Raw genomic sequence first — 17,582 nt, 5'->3', positions numbered from 1 at the left:
ATGGGGTAAATAACAGAAATATCAATCTTTAACTATATATATAGAGTTGTCAAGAGCACAAGAAATGCACATATGAAACAAGATTTTTTAATATATATATATTTCTTGTGCTCTTGACACGTTCCTCACAATAACGGCTACCGTACCGTGCGATTGATCAATGGAACACGCAACCAACTAACTAACTTCCTCTTGTTGATTCTCTTCTTACACGTCCGCGCTTCAGAAGGTGGCTGCTCAAGCTTTTGACAGGTTGGCACATTAATGAGTTTGGACAGTGTATTTACGGGCAATCTTGCCGCAGTAGAGTCGCTGGCGGGGCCGAAGTTTCGGCAACCTGCTGGTTAGGCTGTATTGCTGCTAATTAGAGTTGCCCAACACAGCAACTACAAAATTTTGAAGATCGCAGCTTGATTTTTTGGAGGTAACAATTAAAACCTTACGATTACTCCTCATAGCAGTCCTGAGAACAAGTGTAATGGCACACAACTATCATGGGATTAGGAATATCATTTTACTTGTGTTCCGAGCACTTACCAAAGACGCCCAGTCTGTAGGCGACGGTCACGACGACCACATCCTTGAGCATGAAGTACTGGGGGTCGACCCACTCCGAACCGGCATGACCGCTCGAATAGCCCCCTCCATGTATGTACACTATTATAGGGAAGCCTCGCTCGCCTTTCACCTGTCGAAAGCAGTCGTTTAAATGGTAAGAGCCAAACAGCACAAAATGCATCTAAAACTTTCGATGTGTATTAAAAATATGTTCTTGTCGAGACACGTCGAGAGGTGTCACTTCACGTCAATCACAACAATACATTCTACACACCAAAGTGACCAATATTAATTATGAGAACTTGTGCTGCTAGTTCAACCATCAGAGTCACAGGAATGCTGCCGTCAAATTAACTTGGCGGAGAGCTTCCGAAGAAATGTGACATCCATACTACGATCGATTACAGCCACACTCTTCACTTCGTTTATAGACGTTGACAACGGTGTATCGTGGCGAACGGAGATTACACAGTTACTGAATAAATCTGTTTTCTTTGTATGCTTTTTTGCGTTATGACAACATTCACCGAAGTTTTTAAATGCACTGTGTTTAACGCAATAGGTTTCATCGTGCATTTCTCTTTAGCCACGATTCGGAAACAACTGACAACGCTGCGACGTATGAAGCCAAAATAAATAATGGGAATAAAGGGATATTTCTTGTTGCAAACGGAAGTAAACTGTGCCAGAATGAGATTTTCGCTCTGCAGCGGAGTGTGCGCTGATATGAAACTTCCTGGCAGATTAAAACTGTGTGTCGGACCGAGACTCGAACTCGGGACCTTTGCCTTTAACGGGCAAATGCTCTACCAACTGAGCTATCCAAGCACGACTCACGCCCCGTCCTCACAGCTTTCCTTCCGCCAGTACCTCGTCTCCTACCTTGGTAGAGTACTTGCCCGCGAAAGGCAAAGATCCCGAGTTCGAGTCTCGGTCCGGCTCAGAGCTTTAATCTGCCAGGAAGTTTCATATCAGCTCACACTCCGCTGTGTCTAAGCCATGTCTCCGCAATATCCTTTCTTTCGGGAGCGTTAGTTCTGCGAGGTTCGCAGTAGAGCTTCTGTAAAGTTTGGAAGGTAGGAGACGAGGTACTGGCGGAAGTACAGCTGTGAGAACGGGGCGTGAGTCGTGCTTGGGTAGCTCAGTTGGTTCTAAGTTTTTTTTCTCCTTACACATGTTTATCCTTTTCACACATAGCTCTCTATCTGCAGCCTCTTTGTTTTTCTTTCTCCTGTGGTCCAAAACAACCAAAAAAAAGGGTTGCTGCTGATGGTGAGACTGTATACTCATTTATGTTAAAAAATAAAAATAACAAAAATAAAAAAAGAATAAAAAAAGAAGGCCGTTGCGGAAATATAGCTACCTTTTATGTTTTCCGTAAAAAAAAAAAGAAAAGTTGGTAGAACACTTGCCCGCGAAATAGAAAGGTCTCGAGTTTGAGTCTCGGCCCGGCAAACAGTTTTAATCTGCCGGGAAGTTTCGGAAGTAAACTGTGATTCAAAATTCCTTGGCATCTACTGCCCTCGGCTGAATTCCAAATAATCCATGCAGTGTTTCATACGTGGGTGGCATGTAATGAAGATTCGGAGTACACCTCTCAATTGGGAAGCTTTTCGCTGTGGTACTTGTTCGATACTAGTAAGGCCATGTGCCTCCATGGGATTTCTTCATCTTCGTTTGCTTTCATTATCATCGACAACATGACCATCACACTACATTGTACACGCTTTCATAACTTCAGATACGTAAGCCACTAAATAGGCGTCCCATTAAAAAGTCTCGCATCAGATAGTGAACCACACGGAAATTAAATCATGCTCATATCGCAAAAATTTAATTTGTGTTGCCTGCTGTACAAATATTTCACTACAACACCACGAAATTGGATTTTCAACCGTTTTTCTTTCATTACATTCCTCCAAAGCAAAAAGGTTTCTGTATCTGACTGCTCTTCAGCCGTAAAGTATTTATTTCATTTAATGTTGTCAAAAAAAAGAAAGAATGTCAGAAGATACTGTTAAAACAGGTGATCATGATGTGACGATAGTATGATAAACATGGAGGCTTTGATATTGTACTGTACGCCGTCCGGAGGATATTGTTCAACGGCTGCATGACTAACTGCTGGCAGACAGGTGAAGTGAATGAGGGAATGAGGACAGTGGTGAATGTGGATTATATGTTGAAAGGAGTCTTCTGGGGCACACCTGTATGTGGCACCCGAATATGACACTACACATTAATGTAAATTATAATGAAACTAGTAGATTATAAACGATGTATGTCTCTGATAGACATTATAATGCGGATCGCTGACTGTGTACGACCGCAGAGCCAAACATACTGCTTCTGGTCTGAGATTGTAGTTTTGGAGTAAGAGAGCACTTGTCGCACAGTGGTAGGTAGCTGTCTGTGAGCGAAAGACGATGGAGTAGGCAGTTTTGGCGGTGTGCTGTGTGAAGCCACCAAGTGTTAGATTATTGTAGGTATGTCAATGTTGTTAAACATGGAAGCAGAAGTCTTCATGCAAGCAAGGTAAAGATGTTAAATAATTACGATTTTTGTTTTGCCAGCACCTTAGTATACATGAGTTGGCTGATAATTTGTAGTTGTTGAGTAACCCCAGAATGTACGTAAACTGATTTGATAAAAAGGCTAGTTAGATATTTCGCGTTTGTAATGCTTCTAAGATTTGTTAACAGAGCTATATAAAATTTGATGACTTGCATTTATGCTGGATTAGTGAGGATAGATACAACTTGCTGTATAAATCTCATTGTTTGTGGACCAGTTAGTAAATATATTATTCTAAGCAATATAACTTCAGTTGTAGATGTTTTTGAAAAGACAAACTTAACTTGCAATATAATTTTGCTGAAAAACCTCAAGTGTTAGTAATTTACCACAGTCAGTAGCGCTTCCCTGTCCAGGTCGTATGTTTTTCAAAGAAGTTGGATTTTTCATAAAGGTTCTCGTTTATCAGCCAAAAGAATTTCACGTGCATTTCAAAGTATTACCGTTAGCACTGCACATCGCTGAGCCTGTAGTTAGTATATTTATATTTTTTTATGAGAGACAAGAATATATCGCATTCCACCGTTGCTGCTTTAGAGGTAAGACAATTTAATTTTTTTATGTACACAGAGACCAAAGTTATCAGCTTTGAACAGGGCCAGAGGATTCAGTGCCTAAGCGGCTGAATGTCTTTTGTGGTAACTGTATTTCTGAGAGTAGCACTGCCCAATCAATTCGTGTAAAGTTTTGCTAACAATAACACAGGGTAAGCATACCACTTGCAGTTACGTCACGCTTTACGATAGTTCGAGTTTTGTATCCATTCCACACTTCAGACAATCATTCAACGTAATCGTAAAGTTTTTCTCATTTAATTAAAGAAAGTTACAAGGTAAAGGTCTCATTATGAATGCTGGAAAACAGAATTTATCAGGTTTTCCTCCTAAGGTTGGAAAAAACCTAGCTGTGCTTTGTTTGTGGTTTGCGCTGGTTGTAGTAGGATCGTAGATCTTATGCATTGAATAGGAGAGTGGAATTAGACAAGGGAATTCGAGAGTGCTTCTGGAAGTGTGTGTTGCTGGAACTGTGGTGTAATATGGAACGACTCCCTGTCTAAGCTCTTGAAGGTTAAGTCATACATCAGAGAACACTTCACATTCTTGAGACTTTTTTTTCCGCTATGAGCAGAGTGGTTTCTAAAAACTTAACAGCCTGGCTGAACATTCAAAAAGAACTCAAGACACTATCTCTCCTCTTTGTTTGTGGAGTCTTTCAGCTGCTGACATTCATGAGTAAAATCACAAAAATGACTAAGATTGCATTCTGTCTACATCTACATCTACATGACTACTCTGCAATTCACATTTAAGTGCTTGGCAGAGGGTTCATCGAATCACAATCATACTATCTCTCTACCATTCCACTCCCGAACAGCGCGCGGGAAAAACGAACACCTAAACCTTTCTGTTCGAGCTCTGATTTCTCTTATTTTATTTTGATGATCATTCCTACCTATGTAGGTTGGGCTCAACAAAATATTTTCGCATTCGGAAGAGAAAGTTGGTGACTGAAATTTCGTAAATAGATCTCGCCGCGACGAAAAACGTCTTTGCTTTAATGACTTCCATCCCAACTCGCGTATCATATCTGCCACACTCTCTCCCCTATTACGTAATAATACAAAACGAGCTGCCCTTTTTTGCACCCTTTCGATGTTCTCCGTCAATCCCACCTGGTAAGGATCCCACACCGCGCAGCAATATTCTAACAGAGGACGAACGAGTGTAGTGTAAGCTGTCTCTTTAGTGGACGTGTTGCATCTTCTAAGTGTCCTGCCAATGAAACGCAACCTTTGGCTCGCCTTTCCTACAATGTTATCTATGTGGTCTTTCCAACTGAAGTTGTTCGTAATTTTAACACCCAGGTACTTAGTTGAATTGACAGCCTTGAGAATTGTACTATTTATCGAGTGATCGAATTCCAACGTATTTCTTTTGGAACTCATGTGGATCACCTCACACTTTTCGTTATTTAGCGTCAACTGCCACCTGCCACACCATACAGCAATCTTTTCTAAATCGCTTTGCAACTGATACTGGTCTTCGGATGACCTTACTAGACGGTAAATTACAGCATCATCTGCGAACAACCTAAGAGAACTGCTCAGATTGTCACCCAGGTCATTTATATAGATCAGGAACAGCAGAGGTCCCAGGACGCTTCCCTGGGGAACACCTGATATCACTTCAGTTTTACTCGATGATTTGCCGTCTATTACTACGAACTGCGACCTTCCTGACGGGAAATCACGAATCCAGTCCCACAACTGAGACGATACCCCATAGGCCCGCAACTTGATTAGAAGTCGCTTGTGAGGAACGGTGTCAAAAGCTTTCTGGAAATCCAGAAATACGGAATCAACCTGAGATCCCCTGTCGATAGCGGCCATTACTTCGTGCGAATAAGAGCTAGCTGCGTTGCCCAAGAACGATGTTTTCTGAAACCATGCTGATTACGTATCAATAGATCGTTTCCTTCGAGGTGATTCATAATGTTTGAATACAGTATGTGCTCCAAAACCTTACTGCAAACCAACGTCAATGATATAGGTCTGTAGTTCGATGGATTACTCCTACTACCCTTCTTAAACACTGGTGCGACCTGCGCAATTTTCCAATCTATAGGTACAGATCTATCGGTGAGCGAGCGGTTGTATATGATTGCTAAGTAGGGAGCTATTGTATCAGCGTAATCTGAAAGGAACCTAATCGGTATACGATCTGGACCTGAAGACGTGCCCATATCAACCCCTAAGGTATCTACTTCTAAGAAACACATGCTAGCAGCTGTTCGTGTTTCAAATTCTGGAATATTCCATTCGTCTTCCCTGGTGAAGGAAGGGTAGAACGCATTGAGACAGCAGACGCTGTCAGAACTATCAGCGTTGGATTCTGAAGACAATAGAAGCAAATAAGTAGGAATAACAAAAGATTTAATACTAGCTTCACCTCCATGCAGAAACCAGTTTTTGGTGACCCACTTCCACTCTCTTACGTGCTGGATATTTACGTAAAAGTATTCAATATGAGGCAGAAAGTGGTAGTGTTTATATTTTTTAATGGTGAACGGCGAGTTGGTAGGGCTTACCGCAGGGGTGTACACGTTTAGGAAGAGGCAGTCCGTGTCGCCCTTGTACTCCGCTCCGTCCCCCTCGTCCGCGTAGGCATCGTGCTGCAGGCAGCTCGGCCCGTCCTCGGTCGCGTCCAACATTCCGCTCCAGGGACGCTTTCGCGTTGCCTCCTGCACACACAGTGACCCGCGAAGTCTCGACACTTGTTTCAGTTTCCGTCGTCAATCTACGAGGAAGGCAGGCTTGCAGATATACCGTTGGATTTTAATTTCAGTTTGATTCAACATTATCTACGTTTAACGGAAAGGCATACCAGTTATTAATAAAATTAATAAAAAGTTTATTAAATCTACAATCGATTTCAGCCGCTACATTAGGCCATTTTCAAGTGGATCTGAAAGTTCCGTTATTAATGCATGATATGATGTATGTACAAATATTGGTGGTGGTGGAAAGTCCCTATGGGACCATACTGCTGAGGTCATCGGTCCCTAGGCTTACACACTACTTAATATAACTTAAACTAACTTACGCTAGGGACAACACACACACACACACACACCCATGCCAAAGGGAGGACTCGAACCTCCGACGGGGGTAGCCGCACGGATCGTGGCAAGGCAGCTTAGATCGCGTGACTATCCCGCGCCTGTACAAATTTTCCACTCAACAATAGATGAAAAACGAAATTTGTATGTGTACAGTATAAGAATAGAAAGAACGTATAACTTAATTTTGTGCTGTAGAGAAGCATCGCCAAATGATAAATAAAAGTAAATGTCAAGCTGATTTACAAGTTATGCACCTAATTACATCGTGACAAAAATGGGTGTGTCATAAAACGGTGAAACAACAACAGTACAGTTCGATACATTACAAGTATCAGCATACTTTAACTTTATGGAGAGTTATATTCAGCGGTGTTTAAAAGTTCACACGATATCGAAAACATACAATGAAGAAGGGATAATTTAGGGACACACATGATGGAATAACTGCAGCTAGATATATGTAAACACGATTTTGTGAGCAGTCTGCAGGACGTCCAAAGTACGCTAGTGCCCTCTGCTCTTCCCTGTGGTTTAATATTTGCTCACCAGAGGACGTAACTTTACGCTGCAACTATTTTACACTTTTATTAAATCTAAACACAATACTTTTAGCCTTTGTCTCGTAAAGTGTGCAATTTGAAATTTTGTAAACATTAGAATATAGCTCTTCTTAAAGTTAAAACATTTTAATACGTCTAATGTATAGAAACGTACTGTTTTTATAATCATGACACGCCAATTTTTCTTACTAAGTCACTGGGAACAGACACTACTGGCCACTAAAATTGCTACACCAAGAAGAAATGCAAATGATAAACGGGTATTCATTGGACAAACATATTATACTAGAACTGACATGTGATTACATTTTCATGCAATTTTGGTGCATAGATCCTGAGAAATCAGTACCCAGGACAACAACCTCTGGCCGTAATAACGCCTGGGCATTGAGTCAAACAGAGCTTGGATGGCGTGTGCAGGTACAGCTGCCCGTGCAGCTTCAAAACGATACCACAGTTCATCAAGAGTGGTGACTGGCGTATTGTGACGAGCCAGTTACTCTGCCACCATAGACCAGACGTTTTCAATTGGTGAGAGACCTGGAGAATGTGCTGGCCAGGGCAGCAGTCGAACATTTTCTGTATCCAGAAAGGCCCGTACAGGATCTGCAACATGCGGTCGTGCATTATCCTGCTGAAACGTAGGGTTCGAATGATGGGTAGAGCCACGAGTCGCAACACATCTGAAATATAACGTCCACTGTTCGAAGTGCCGTCAATGTGAACAACAGTTGACCGAGACGTGTAACTAATGGCACGCCATAGCATCACGCCGGGTGATACGTCAGTATGGCCATGACGAATACACGCTTCCAACGTGCGTTCACCGCGATGTCGCCAAACACGGGTGCGACCATCATGATGCAGTAAACAGAACCTGGATTCATCCGAAAAAATGACGTTTTGCCATTAGTGCACCCAGGTTCGTCGTTGAGTACACCATCGCAGGCGCTCCTGTCTGTGATGCAGCAACAAGGGTAACCGCAGCCATGGTCTCCGAACTGGTAGTCCATGCTGCTGCAAACGTTGTCGAACTGTTCGTGCAGATGGTTGTTGTAGTGTTGGCAGAAGAGCCAACACCGTGTTACTAGAGGACACCGAAATGCACGCGTTTTAGCTCACGCAGGCTGGCGTGAGGTCTGGAACATGACAAGGAATTAGAATTCAGAAAGCAGACGAAATTAGTTTGATACTTAACTTTAATCCATTAATGATGAACGTCGCTCTTCAAGGTACATGATTCACAATATCAATATCAATAGAAACTGAATATGGCGGCTTGCTAGGTCGTAGCAAATGACGTAACTGTAGGCTATGCTTAACTGTCGTCTCGGCAAATCAGAGCGTATATAGACAGTGAACCATCGCTAGCAAAGTAGGCTGTACAACTGGGGCGAGAGCTAGGGAGTCTCTCTAGACCTGCCGTGTCGCGGCGCTCGGTCTGCAATCACTGATAGTGGCGACACGCAGGTCCGACGTATACTAACGGACCGCGGCCGATTTAAAGGCTACCACCTAGCAAGTGTGGTGTCTGGCGGTGACACCACATTCCTCCCCCGCAAATCGGCGGACGGTTGTGGTATATGGCCGCCGTCCGCCGTGGGGAGGACCTCATGTTGACGTATGCAACGAGGTGGGGAGCCTAACAACAGGCGAGGCTGTGCCACCCGCACTCTGCCATTCGGACCGCGGGGATTTAGGAAACGCCTGAAAACCTGCTCCAGGGTGCACGCCAACATGCGGTGTATGCGGCCGTAGAGTGACAGGATGGGCCGAAGGGTCGACCTCCATCGGGCCGGAGCACCCGACGGGCGAAGACGACATATGGCCTAGAGCGGGCAAGAGGTTCATGTCGGAGGGCAACTGGTCCCGGGGAGCGATCGGCGGCGCGTGACCCAGGGAGGCGCCCTACGACTGCGGCGACGCGTCCACTGCGGGCGTCACCGGCCGGAGAACAGGCGGCGGTGGCGGTGGCGGCGGCGCGTCGCCATGGGGCAAAATGGAAGGCAGCGTCGGTAACACCTGGGGTTGAGGCGAGCCAGTAGATGGGTCCCCAGGGCGCTGACCGGACGGCACCGTCGCAGAAAGCAGACGGCGAGCGGCAGATCCCGTGCGACGACAGAGGCGCAGCTGATTGAGATGCCGGTGCACCTCACCAGAGGCCCCCAAAACCAGAAATATGGCGCTTCCGAGGCATCGAAGAATGCGCGCTTCGAGCCAACGCCATGAACCTCGATAGTGGCGGTAGTAGACATCGTCGCCTGGGGCAAAAGCAGGTGTCTGCCGCTGCACAGGAACCTGATGCGGCGGATGTAGCAAAGACATCAAGGTTCGATGATGGCGACCGTGGAGCAACTCAGCCGGCGAGCGACCGTCTCGGGGCTGAGAGCGATATAAGGACAAAAAGAGCAATAACGTGCCCACCTGAGAATGGGACTCTTTCAACTTCAGCATCTGGGACGTGAAAGTCGTGACCAATCGTTCAGCGGCACCGTTTGACTGTGGCGAAAACGGCGCGGACGTCAGATGTTGAATACCATTGGCCTTGCAGAATGACTGAAATTCTGCAGACATGAATTGGGGTCCATTGTCGGAAGCAATTGTCTGTGGAAGACCTTCAATGCAAAAGATAGCAGATAATGCTTGGATGGTGGCAGATGATGTCGTGGAAGACATCCGGACAACAAAAGGAAAATTACTGAATGAATCTATCACAACCAACCATCGAGCATTCCAGAATGGACCAGCAAAATCGATGTGTAAGCGTTGCCAAGGGAAAGTGGCTTTTGGCCATGCAAAGAATTTCCGCGGTGGTGCTAATTGGTGTTCGGCACACACCATGCAAGAAGAGCACATATTCCTAATCGCGGCATCGATTCCGAACCAGGTACAGTGCTGACGAGCAAGTTGTTTCGTTCTCACTATACCCCAATGTCCTTGGTGGAGAAGCTTTAAAGCAGAGGACTGTAACGAACATGGGACCACGACCCTGGACTGATCATTATTAGAACGCAAAAGCAAAACACCACATCAAACAAAAAGTCTCTCCTTCTGAGCAAAAAATCGGCGAACCAACGGGTCACCGATCCGTGACTTTGACAAGGGCCACTGCGTAGCAACAAAATGCAGAACGATAGCAAGGACAGGGTCGGCAGTTGTGGCTGTAGCGACACAACGAATATCAATCGGAAACGATTCGACCACGTCATCGGTTTCCGAATCAATGAACATGCAAGCAAGTTCGGAGGAATCGAATGCCCTATCCTCAGCATCAGGCAAACGGGACAACGCGTCGGCGTTTCCGTGCTTAGCAGTGGACCGATACAAGATATCGTAGCAGTACTGCGAGAAGAAAATAGACCAGCGAATGAATTTCTGTGCTGTACGTGGAGGTACAGGCTTGTTCGGATGAAAAAGCGATGTCAAAGGTTTGTGGTCTGTGATTATGGTAAAGTGACGACTATACAAGAAGTCCTGAAACTTTGTAACACCAAAGACGAGAGCCAATGCTTCTTTCTCGATCTGTGAATAATTTCTTTGCACAGACGAGAGCAATTTGGACGTAAAGGCAATAGGGCGATCGTGCGAGCCATCTTTGTGTGCAAGCACAGCACCGATGCCGAAATCCGATGCATCCACCATCAACAAAAGGGGCTTCCAGGGATCGAATGGCGTAAGGCAAGTATTGGAAAGCAACGCCGACTTCAACGGACGGAAAGGCGCGTTCGCATTCTGTCGTCCAGACGAACGGAACATCTCTACGGCGTAAGCAATGAAGTGGAGCTGAAATGGACGAGGCATGCGGCACATATCTGTGATAATAATTAATTTTGCCCAGCACACTATGTAGCTGCTTCAAATTCTGCAGCGAAGGCAAGTCTTGTATGGCACGGAGGTGCATGGGACTGGGATGTAGGCCTTGGGCATTGAGTACATGTCCCAGGTATGGCAAGTCACGAGCAAAAAAACACTTTTGTCCTTCCATAAGCGAAGACCATTGTGTCGCAAGACCTGAAGTAATGTTCTGAGATTGGCTAAATGTTCTTCTTCCGCCTTTCCGGAGATCACAATATCGTCCAGACAGTTTGTTGCAGTAGGGACCGACGCACCAACAGTTTGTAGATATTGCTGAAACAATGCAGGGGCGGATGCACACCCGAATGGCAGTCGTTTGAATTTATACAAACCAAGACGTGTGTTAACCACCAAAACGTGCTGGGATTCTTCATCCACCGGTATTTGCAAGTATGCATCTGCTAGGTCCAACTTCGAAAAATATTGGCCTGGGCACAGTTTGTCAAAAAGATCTTCCAGGCGGGGTAAAGGAAAAATTGCAATCACTAGTTGTGGATTCACTGTTGCCTTGAAATCCACACAAAGTCTCAATTTTCCCGAAGGTTTTGGCAAAATTACTAAGTGTGATGCCCAGAGAGAAGCCTGCACACGTTCAATTACACCTTGTGATTCCAAATCATGTAATGTTTTTGCGACCTCATCACGCAGTGCGTGGGGAACATTGCGCGCTCTGAAAAATTTCGGTTGCGCGTTTACTTTCAGTTCCAAATGTGCTTTATAGTTCTTAGCGCAACAGAGTCCCGCTGCAAAAATGTCTGCAAATTCTTCACATAGACGAGAAACACTGTCTGAACACACATTCTGGTTCACTGATAGGACCTGACTTACTATAGACAAGTTAAACAACTTAAATAAATCGAAACCAAACAAGTTCACTGCAGAAGAAGAACGAAGGACGTAGAATGACACAAGTTTTGTTTGTCCTTTGTATGTTGCAAGTAGGCTGCACTGTCCTAACACAGGGATGTCTTGACCTGAATAGCTAGTTAACTTAACATTTGCGGCACGCTACAGAGGTGTGCCTAGCAGTTTGTAAGTGTCTTGATTGATCAGTGAAACTGCAGCTCCGGTATCGAGCTGGAAAGTCTACAAAAAACTTTTGTCCTGCTGACAAGAGCGACTGTCTCATACAATGTGAACTGACACTGGTACAAAATCACTTGCGACTTGACGGGATCTCCTGCGATGTCGACACACACTATTTGTGGGACGAACACAGTCACTGTTAGAGAGAGTGGCACTGGGCGAAGTTTCGCGAACCTGAGTGTCCTTGGTTCGATTCCGATTCCGGCGCGAAGCAAAGGGCCTGGAATGGTTTTGAGTTTCGATCTGACCTTTTTCTGGCTAACTCTCTGAACATGTCCTTTTTTATAACAGTAAAAGCAAATAACTTGGCGTGACGGGCAATTCTGATGCGAATGTTTAGTAGCGCACTGCGGGCATGATTTGAGCACTGCATTTGCTTGCCAGCGTGGCACACGTAGCTGAGAGCCTGGCGGCAGCGGCGCGGCCGGGCGCGAGGGCTGTTTACTGCTTCGTGCAGCTCACCCGGCAGGCCGGTTAACCTGACACACGGCTGGCGAAGTTTCAAATGATTTCTGAGCAAAGTCAAGTGTGTCCTGCCAATCCAATATGACCATCACTTGTTGAAGGGAAGGATTGACTAGTTCCAAAATCTGTTCCCTTATACGAACATCAGAAACGTTCTGTGCAATTGCATCACGTACCATAGTATCTGAATAAGGGAGTCCACATTGACACTCAAAAGCACAATCCCTAGTAAGGCCTTGCAAAGTTGCAACCCACTCCCGATTAGTCTGACCTGCCATATGTTTTGTCTGAAAGAAGGTGTAGTGTCGGTAGCTGGACCGACACCGTGATGTGGATTGCTGAAAAGGAATGCTAAACTAACGCTGTGGCCGATAGTGCACGCTCGGCATAACGCAGACGGGCGTGAAATCTGGAACATGAGAACTTATGAATGAATAAGAAGAAAAGTATGTAGATGCTTTTTACTTAACTTTTATTGATTCCTTGGAATACATCTCTCTTGAATACTCGAAGCTATAGGCACTGATACAAATGGCTCCTTGTTAGTTCGTAGCCATTAACTTAGCTGATGGCTATTATGTCTCTCGGCTAATGAGAGAGAAGGCTTCGTACAACTGGGCGATAGCTAGGTTCGCGTACAACTGGGCGGTAGCTTGGTTCTCGTACAACTGGGGTCGAGTCCACTCTCGTATCACGAGACCTGCCTTGGTGGTGGCGCTAGGTCTGCGATCACAGTGGCGACACGCGGGTCCGACATGTACTACATGGACCGCGGCCGATTTAAACTACCACCTAGCAAGTGTGGTGTCTGGCGGTGACACCACATTCCTCCCCCGCAAATCGGCGAACGGTCGTGTAATAAGGCTTCCGCCCGCCGTGGGGAGGACCACATGTTGACGTATGCGATGAGGTGGGGAGCCTAACAACAGGCGAGGCTGTGCCACCCGCACCCGGCCATCCGGTCCGAGGGGAGCTAGGAAACGCCTGCAAAACTAGTCCAGGGTGCACATCAACATGCGGTGTATGCGCCCGTAATAAGACATGAGGGACCGAAGGGTCGATGTCCATGGCGTCGGGGTAGCCGACGCGCGATGACGTCATGTGGTCCGGAGCGGGCGGGCGGTCCATGGCGGAGTACAGCTGGTCACGGGAAGCGATCGGCGGCGCGTGACCCTGGGAGGCGCTTGGCGGCTGCAACGAAGCGTCGAATGCGGTCGGCGGCGGCGGCGGCTGCTGCTGCTGCTGCTGCTGCGGCGGCGGCGGCGCGTCGCCATGGGGCAAAATGGAAGGCATCGTCGGTAACACCTGGGGATGAGGCGAGCCAGTAGATGGGTCCCCAGGGCGCTGACCGGACGGCACCGTCGCTGAAAGCAGACGGGGAGCGGCAGAACCCGAGCGACGACAGAGGCGCAGCTGATTGAGATGCCGACGCACCTCACCAGAGGCCCCCAAAACCAAATACATCGCGCGGCCGAGGCAGCGAAGAATGCGCCCTGCGAGCCAACGCCGTGAACCTCGATAGTGGCGATAAAATACAACGTCGCCTGGAGCAAAAGCAGGAGTCTGCCGCTGCGCAGGAACCTGATGCGGCGGATGCAGCAAAGACATCAAGGTGCGATGAGGACGACCGTGGAGCAACTCAGCCGGCGAGCGACCATCTCGGGGCTGAGAGCGATACGAAGACAAAAAGAGCAACAATGCGTCCTCCCGAGAATGCGACTCTTTCAATTTCAACATCTGTGACTTGAAAGTCCGGACCAATCGTTCAGCGGCACCGTTGGACTGAGGCGAAAACGGCGCGGATGTCAGATGTTGAATTCCATTGGCCTGGCAGAATGACTGAAATTCTGCGGACATGAATTGTGGGCCATTGTCGGAAACAATAGTCTGCGGAAGACCTTCAATGCAAAAGATAGCAGACAACGCTTGGATGGTGGCGGAGGACGTCGTGGAAGACATCCGGACAACAAAAGGAAAATTACTGAAGGCGTCGACCAGAACCAACCATCGAGCATTCCAGAATGGACCAGCAAAATCAACGTGCAAGCGTTGCCAAGGGGAAGTGGCTTTTGGCCACGCAAAGACTTTCCGCGGCGGTGCGGACTGTTGTTCGACACACGCCGGGCACGAAGAACACATATTCGTAATCGCAGCATCGATTCCGAACCAAGTACAGTGCTGATGAGCAAGTTGTTTCGTTCGCACTATACCCCAATGTCCTTGGTGAAGAAGCCGTAAAACAGAGGACTGTAACGAACGTGGGACCACGACTCTGGACTGATCATTATCAGAACGCAACAACAAAACACCACGTCGAACAAAAAGTCTCTCCTTGTGAGCAAAAAATCGGCGAACCAACGGATCCTCGATCCGAGACTTTGACAAAGGCCATTGCGTAGCAACAAAACGTAAAACAGTAGCAAGGACAGGGTCAGCAGCTGTGGCTGTAGCGACACGACGAAAATCAATCGGAAACGATTCGACCATGCGTGGCAGCCGATGAGACCTGGCAAGAGTGGTCTCGTCAGTTCGCCTTTCACATGGCTGCCTACAGAATTCAAGGTAATGAGCGGCAGCCGTTTTTGCTTTCTTGTGTCGGTGTGTCCACATACCGTGTGATAGTGAAATTGTTTCCCCGACGCGACGTAGCAACTTTGTCATACGAGGAAATTTTGTCTGCCTTAGATGCCTATTTCAAAGAAACAGTTAATGTGGTTGCCAAACGGTATACGTTTTTTCGTACAAAACGTACGGCCGGTCAAACTAATAGGGAGTGGGTAGCAACATTGCAAGGACTTACTAGGGACTGTGCCTTTGAATGTGACTGTGGTCTTTCTTATTCAGATACAATGGTGCGTGATGCAATTGCACAGAACGTTTCTGATATTCGCATACGGGAGCAAATTTTGAAACTAGTTAATCCCTCCCTTCAACAAGTGATAGACATATTGGATAGACAGGACACACTGGACTGTGCTCAGGAATCTTTTGAAACTTCGCCAGCCGTGTGTACCATTAACCGGCCCGCTGGACGCGCTGCGCGGCCCGGTACCCGGGCCTCGCGCACGGCGACACAGCGACCGCCGCGTGCTAACCCAGAGGTGCCGCGCCAGCCCGCAAATGCAGTGAAATCATGCCCGCGGTGTGCTACTAGACATTCGCGTGAACATTGCCCGTCACGCCAAGCTATTTGCTTTTTCTGCAATAAGAAAGGACATGTTCAAAGTGTTTGCCAGAAAAAGCTCAGATCAGACAATCACAATCATTCCAGGCCCTTTGCTTCGCGCCGGCATCGAACCAAGGACACTCAGGCTCGTGGCCCTTCGCCTATGGACATTCATGTCGTTAATTCCACTTCGTCCAGTGACACTTTCTCTAACAGTGACAGTGATCGTCCCACAAAAACTGTGCGTCGACGTCGCCGGAAATCACGTCAATTAGCAAGTGATTCTGTACCAGTGTCTGTTCCAATTGCACAAAACAGTCGCTCTTGTCGTCAGCAGGACAATAAACTTTTTGTGGACTTAGACTTTGAAGGCAAAGTGATACCATTCCAGCTCGATACCGGAGCTGCAGTTTCATTGCTCAATCACGACACGTACAAACAACTGGGCAACCCTCCGTTGCGTGCCGCAAATGTTAAGCTAACTACATATTCCGGACAGAAAATTCCTGTGTTAGGACAGTGCAGCCTTCTTGCAACCTTCCAGGGACAAACAAAACTTGTGTCATTTTACGTTCTTCGTTCTTCTTCTGCAGTGAATTTGTTTGGTCTCGATTTATTTAAGTTGTTTAACATGTCTATTGTAAATCAGGTCCTATCAGTGAATCAGACTGTGCCTACAGACAGTGTTTCTCGGCTGTGTGACGAATTTGCAGACGTTTTTGCACCGGGCTTAGGTTGCGCTAACAACTATGAAGCACATTTAGAACTGAAGGTAAACGCGCAACCGAAATTTTTCAGGGCGCGCAATGTTCCCCACGCATTGCGTGATGAGGTCGCAAGAACGTTACACGATCTCGAATCACAGGGTGTAATTGAACGTGTGCAAGCTTCTCTCTGGGCCTCACCCTTAGTAATTTTGCCAAAACCTTCCGGAAAATTGAGACTTTGCGTGGACTTCAAGGCCACAGTGAATCCACAGCTAGTGACTGCTACTTTTCCTTTGCCCCGCCCGGAAGATCTTTTTGCTAAACTGTGCCCGGGTAAATATTTTTCAAAGTTGGACCTAGCCGATGCGTACTTGCAAATACCGGTGGACGACGAATCCCATCCTCGTCGCCAATAATTGTAGTGTCGGTAGCTGGACCGACACCGTGATGTGGATTGCTGAAAAGGAATGCTAAACTAACGCTGTGGCCGATAGTGCACGCTCGGCATAACGCAGACGGGCGTGAAATCTGGAACATGAGAACTTATGAATGAATAAGAAGAAAAGTATGTAGATGCTTTTTACTTAACTTTTATTGATTCCTTGGAATACATCTCTCTTGAATACTCGAAGCTATAGGCACTGATACAAATGGCTCCTTGTTAGTTCGTAGCCATTAACTTAGCTGATGGCTATTATGTCTCTCGGCTAATGAGAGAGAAGGCTTCGTACAACTGGGCGATAGCTAGGTTCGCGTACAACTGGGCGGTAGCTTGGTTCTCGTACAACTGGGGTCGAGTCCACTCTCGTATCACGAGACCTGCCTTGGTGGTGGCGCTAGGTCTGCGATCACAGTGGCGACACGCGGGTCCGACATGTACTACATGGACCGCGGCCGATTTAAACTACCACCTAGCAAGTGTGGTGTCTGGCGGTGACACCACAGAAGGTATACCGTTTCGCAACTACATTGACTGATTCTTTGAAATAT

The 17,582-nt window shown here is 46.7% G+C and overlaps 1 protein-coding gene across 1 annotated transcript in view; it reads right to left on the bottom strand.

The window, feature by feature from the left end:
* LOC124775909 (juvenile hormone esterase-like) overlaps positions 1 to 17,582 on the bottom strand; it is a 124,309-nt gene that overhangs the window by 81,315 nt on the left and 25,412 nt on the right. The window contains exons 2-3 of the mRNA XM_047250745.1: positions 6,220 to 6,372; positions 538 to 688 (exon numbers count right to left, since the gene is read on the bottom strand). Of these exons, the coding sequence (XP_047106701.1) occupies positions 538 to 688; positions 6,220 to 6,372 (304 nt within the window). The remainder of the gene's footprint in view (positions 1 to 537; positions 689 to 6,219; positions 6,373 to 17,582) is intronic.

The sequence above is a fragment of the Schistocerca piceifrons genome, chromosome 2, assembly GCF_021461385.2.
Source record: "Schistocerca piceifrons isolate TAMUIC-IGC-003096 chromosome 2, iqSchPice1.1, whole genome shotgun sequence".
Taxonomy (NCBI): domain Eukaryota; kingdom Metazoa; phylum Arthropoda; class Insecta; order Orthoptera; family Acrididae; genus Schistocerca; species Schistocerca piceifrons.
Note: the sequence above shows the minus strand (reverse complement) of the source record. Positions and strands in the feature narration are given on the sequence as shown.